General features: G+C 45.0%; 1 protein-coding gene across 4 annotated transcripts in view; it reads right to left on the bottom strand.

The window, feature by feature from the left end:
* akap9 (A kinase (PRKA) anchor protein 9) overlaps nucleotides 1–5,763 on the bottom strand; it is a 52,269-nt gene extending 46,506 nt beyond the window's left edge. For all 4 annotated transcript variants that reach the window (XM_048992533.1, XM_048992532.1, XM_048992535.1 and 1 more), the window contains exon 1: nucleotides 5,523–5,763. In XM_048992533.1, coding sequence (XP_048848490.1) covers nucleotides 5,523–5,570 — 48 coding nt within the window. In that variant the 5' untranslated portion in view covers nucleotides 5,571–5,763. The remainder of the gene's footprint in view (nucleotides 1–5,522) is intronic.
* Nucleotides 5,764–6,000: the final 237 nt, after the last annotated feature.

The raw sequence follows: 6,000 nt of genomic DNA on the forward strand, positions 1-6,000 counted from the left end.
GATGCCAAGCTGCCAAAGGACACATTCACAGCCCCAAGGGGTGTGAGGGGACCGGTATGACCACTGGGCTGCACCCAGAATGCACAGAAACACAACCCATGGTAGGTCCAAAAGCATGCAAGGGTGACCCGAATGACCCTCTGAAAGGCTGGAGGCATGTGTATCAACTGTGCAGCCACAAGCGCCTGGGGGCTCTAATATGTAAGAGATACACCCACCCACACACTCACTAACCTCCCACTCAGGCAGCACAGGGTCAGGATGAGCCTGCAGCCTATGTAAAAGATATCCCAGGGAGCAAATGGTCAACGCTTAAGTATCACACTCAAACCCTGCTATGCATCTGGCATTTCATACCTATGCGACACAAAGCCAAACAAGCTGGCAACGTGAATTCATTAGGCAAATTAGTGACAATTCTTAACAAAGTGCGCCCTGCAGTGGTGTGATAAATTAATTTAATTGGGTCTGAATGGGCTTAGTGCCAGGAGCACCTGAGAAATGCATCGGCTTAATGTGGTCATGTGACCATCTTGGAGGACATTTTCCGAAACCCACTAAACAGGTGAGTTCTCCTCTCACAAACTTTCAGATTTGAATACAGGACACTTTCTAGTGGGACAAGAGGCAAACCATAAAACCAGAGAACGACGGCACGTCAACCAGAACCTAAAGTTTTGCGGCTTGTCAGAAAGAAATGGCTAAAGGTGAGCCTGGGCACATAGATTTCCATTTCTCTTGCGTGTTTCCTGTAGCTGACACACTAGGATGGTAGCAGCATGAAAAACCAAGCTGGTAGCAAAAACTGAAATAATTGATTTACGGCTGTACAAGCTGACAAGATGAGCAAATCCAATGTTAGTCAGCATGCTAACAGTGTCGAGGTCAGAAAATACTGACAGAAGATTCAAACTAGTGGTCAATACAGTAAAATACAGTCACACAGAAGGTCCCATTGACACCCGGCTGGGGACATGGTGACTGACACAGTCACACAGAGGGTACCCTTCACACCCGGCTGGGGACAGGGTGACTGACACAGTCATACAGAGGGTACCCTTCACACCCGGCTGGGGACAGGGTGACTGACAGTCACACAAGGATTCCCATTTACACCCGGCTGGGAACGGGGTGACTGACACAGTCACACAGAGGGTCTTGGCATTTTGTTACTTTATTCAATTTTTCTCCTTTAATTTATTTTTGGCTTGTACAGTTTTATTAAGGCATCTACAGGAAGATCCAAATGTCATCCAATTGTACTTGTACGGTGACAATAAAGTTATCTTGTATCTTTTATGCTAAGTAGGAACTAAGGGGTCTAGCTCAACCCATACCATTACCCCTCCTCCACCAAACGTTACATTTGGCACAATGCAGTCAGGCAGGCAAAGCTCACTAAGGCATCTGCCAAACCCACACTTGTCCAACAGACGTTCAGACAGAGAAGAGTGATTTGTCACTCCGCAGATCACATTTCCACTGCTCCAGAGCCCAGTGGCACTGTGCTTTACAGCACTGCATCTGACACTTGGCATGGCGCTGGGTGATGTGAGGCTTGCATGCAGTTCTCAGCCATGGAAGCCCATTCCCTGAAGCTCCACGTGCACAGTTTTCGTGCTGTTAATGGAAGAGGAAGTTCAGAACTCTGTAGCTGCCAAGTCAATGAAGCTTTGGCGCCTCAGCACTCGGCGACCCCGGTCTGTTACTTTGCGAGGTCTGCCACTTCTTGACTGAGCCTCTGTTGTTCCTAAACACTTCTACTTAGCAATATTACCTCTTAGAGTTGACTGTGGAACAGCTAGCAGGGAAGAAATTTCACAAACTGACTTATTGAAAAAGGTATCCTCCTATGATTTTACCACACTTGAATTCACTGAGCTGGTTAGAATGACCCATTCTTTCACAAATCTTTGTAAACCTGACTGCATGGCTGGGTGCTTAATTTTACACACCTGTGGCAATGGGTCTGAATGAAAACACCTGAATTCAGTGATTAAGAGGTGTGTCAATTCTTTTGTCCATATAGTGCATATCTTCCAGTTGCTTATTCTGATCAGTCATGGGGGGTAGGGGGCAGCTCAATCAACAAGACTGGGTTACATTCTGAACAAGATACAGGTACAGCGACAGGGTGCACACTCACACTCACACTCACACACACACACACACACACACTCACACTCACACATAAAATAGTGCAGCTGAGGGGTTGGCTCACAGACCCAGGTTGTGTGCGTGTGTCCCCTACAACATACAGTCATCCTATCTGAGAAGTATCATTCTTCACACTTCCTACACAGTTTAGAGCAATTACTGTGGGAGGATGGATGGATGGATGGATGGACCGAAGGACGGACAGACGAGAGGGTGACAAGGAGGAAAACGCAGCAAATGGAAGGGTGATTCACAGTATTCATGCATATTTCCACACATTAGCCGACCAAATGAATGAAGAAGAGACAGACGTATGTCTAACATGAAAACACAGCTTATGATTCGCACTCACTGTTTTTAAACGTGATTCTGGGCCGAGCTCCCGTTCCCTGCCCTCGGCAGGTAGCCGATGTCTCTTACAGCAATCGGCCACAATTGTTTAAAGTCCGGCCAGCTCTCATAAGGCAAAAAATCAGGTCACAGAACAGGGGTGCATTTTCAGAAAGGAAAAGCGATGCCTCCACTTGCACCAAAAGCAGCCCTGTGTACTTTTCTTTACTCGGAGAATAAAGATTCAGATTCTGATTCTTAAAAAGGACCGAGTCTTGTAATAATCTGCAATAAGAGAGTGACTGACAGTTCTCTTTAAAACACTCCTTCTTTGCAGAGTTACGATTAAGACAAAACCACTGCTGGGTTTATAAAAAAAGAAGAAGAAAAGATTGTATTTAGCAGAAAAAGGTAGTGAATACATCAGTTAAACCTTGACCACCCAAAATAAGAAATTCTTAGGAACAAAATACTGAACGAAAATGCGAAAGTCCACCGCTCAGCTACTGAGCAAATAAATCAATTTTCCCTGGAGAGCACAATGTGTGGTGGTTCAGTTCTCTAAGGAACAAAGATAATGAAAATTATGAAAATTCAGTACTCCGCTTAGCTAAAATGACCTGCTTTATTTGCATATGCATAACACATTGTGATTGGTTCAGCATTAACAATAACAATAAGAATTTTCATTCAAAATTAAACAACCCTGGTGAGAATAACACATCTAAATACACAAAATTATCCCACAAAAAGACCACGAGGGGATGAACTGAGTCTTTATGAAAAACTTACCAAAACTCACCGTAAGAGACAATAGCCTACATGCAAGAACTGGTCAAACAAACGAATGTGGAGGGAGATGAACTTAAAACGAAATCAATCATGGAGAAATGAGCCCTGAATTTAGGATGATCACTAAATTTTGACTGATCAGTGTCAAAATCTTTTGGTTAAAACCAGAGGTTTGCAGTCTTTCCTTCACCAGGAACCTCCAAATGAACAGAAACCATGGCTTGGGACCCCCTACCACTAGCGTGATCAGATAAGCAACTAAGACGGTGGGGGGGTGGGGGGGTTACTGTTTGTATCATACCAATTTAACTTTAGCTTATTTCAGGACGACTGCAAGGCAGACATACCAACATAAATGGGTCTGCCGTCTGTGAGCATTGCTCCAGCCATAACGTTCAGATTCCTCTAAAAGGATGCATTGCCTTTATACAGAACACTCATAGAGCTTTTTAACTACAATAGTCACCTTGCACTCCAGTGTTTAAATCCCCGGATTCCAAAGCAGGGTTCAATGCATGAGACCATAAGCTTGTGAAGTGATTTAGGAGCAAGTTTACGGAGGTTGGGTACCTAGATGGATCTCCCGTGCGCCTCAAAGTAATACTGTGTTGCTACTAGAAAGGCTTTGACTGCTTATGGCTCCTGGGTTATTTTTATAGATATTACTTAAGTGTCTGATCTATTTTTAATGCAGTCTCTCGGATAACATTGTTCCGTAATGATACTGCAGGACTGGTGTTTGTATTACCAGCATCCTGGGCCTGTAATGGATGTGAGAAGACAGCAGGGGAATTAAAAATATATATTATTATTATTATTATTATTATTGAGTCTGATACATCCAGCATGTAACCTAGAGCAGGTGATGCATGGGTAGACCGTCTAGCATGTAACTCGGTGCATGCAGGTAGGTCACTGAGTTTTCACACGATGTAAGCAGCTATGGCTATATTCGTGGCAAAGTCTACGTTACATGTTTATTCAAAAATAATTATAATCAAACAAAAAAACAAAAACCTTCAAACACAGACAGCAATAACGAAATTATCCAAAAATTATACAATACTAAATAAAGTGCTTTACTTCAGCTTAAATTAAAAATGTTTGTCTCTGGTTTAACCTTAATAAAAACATCCTACAAAGTTTGGACTGGGAAATAGATTTGTCTAATACCATTTAAAAATGACGGCGCATAAAAATGTGAATGGAAAAAGGTCATTGATATGTGGGTACAGAGTGGATTCCTCACCCGTAAGTAAAAACATGAGCTGAGCCTGCTATGTACTATGTGACACCCGGTGTAAATAATTTGGTTGCGATGGTTCTTTTTTTTGTGACAACAGGGTCATTCTATAGAGTACGTTTTCTATGCATTTGTCCCATGCACTTTGCCATAGTTTGAGGTCTGATGCTGGTATTAAAAACTTCTGTGTGTGAACTTAGTGCCTCCTTCGCGGGTATATCTGCTCGTTCATTGCCAGGCACACCAAATCACCTGGATAGCCAGCTTGCCAGTGCAAGTAATACACGGGCGATCACCTCAAAGACACCAGCGACGGCACAAAGTGGCCGTTTGGGTCTCTTGTAAAAACACCTTTATGTAAGTTACGCAGTGCTTATAGAGGGCCGGTACTCCCAAGCACGCAGTACGGACACCTCTTTGTTTTTTCTACTGGAAATGGGGAGTACTGGCAGGGGAGTACTGGCAGGGGACCCCCTCCCCCAAGCGCTAAACTCATGACAAAAAGGAGGACTGCAGGGAGAATGTAAACGGCGAAGAAGCCTCCTCGCCGCAAAAGCAAAGGCAGCAGTGAGCGTGCGGACATGTCAGTGGCAGATCCTGCAGTCTGCCCGGCGACCTGCCTCTGTTTGCTCAAGCAGAAGGGCAGGTCTCGGAGATCCTGTCCCGCAGGACTCTCTACATACTTTAACTGCCAGTCTGTAAACCTCCCGGCCCCGATCGCGCTCTGCGGGCCGGCCGGATCGGCGCCTGAACTCCAGTAATGTAGAGATGCGCTGCTATTTGCGACAGATGTTTTTTGAAAGCGTCCAGCAGCTGACACGATAGGGGCACGGCGAGCAGGCTGTCACACACGGCGATGCGGAGACAGCCGGGCTACCGCCCCACTGACAGCCGGCTGCAAGCCGATTCCCGAGCGCAGGCCACCGAAACAAAGCTCTCCTACAAGGGGACATGGCACATACCCGAATAACCGGCAACATCTGTCATTAACTATTCATACCTTCGCTTTACCGGCCTCCAATTTCTTCTGTCTCTCCTCGTCTTCCATAACCGTCGTTCCTGGGCCGAATATATGAAGAGAAGGGCTTCATACGCAGACTCGACGAAAAAGAACAAATTGCTATAATAAATGTACTATACACAAACAAGTGGAAGTTTTATTTGGCGCCTCCATTCATCACGCCGTTCACAAACGTGTGGAGCACTCCTTACAACAGCCGCGACGCAGCCGCCATGTTATCCACGTAAACACGGGACTGGTTGTGATGACGTCACACTACCCCGGGACCACGCCCATGCACACCTCGGGTAATGTAGTTCCGGAGACCTTACAGCTTAATTAAGGCACACTGGCGTAACGCTGCTCCCGTACATGTTGTAAGATGGTTAATTACAACTGTTCGTTTTCATTTCGATTAAACTTATCTGTGGCTAGTTTTAAAATGAAAACGATTATGATATCCAGCATCATTATCAAA

This window comes from Brienomyrus brachyistius, chromosome 23, assembly GCF_023856365.1.
Source record: "Brienomyrus brachyistius isolate T26 chromosome 23, BBRACH_0.4, whole genome shotgun sequence".
NCBI lineage: Eukaryota > Metazoa > Chordata > Actinopteri > Osteoglossiformes > Mormyridae > Brienomyrus > Brienomyrus brachyistius.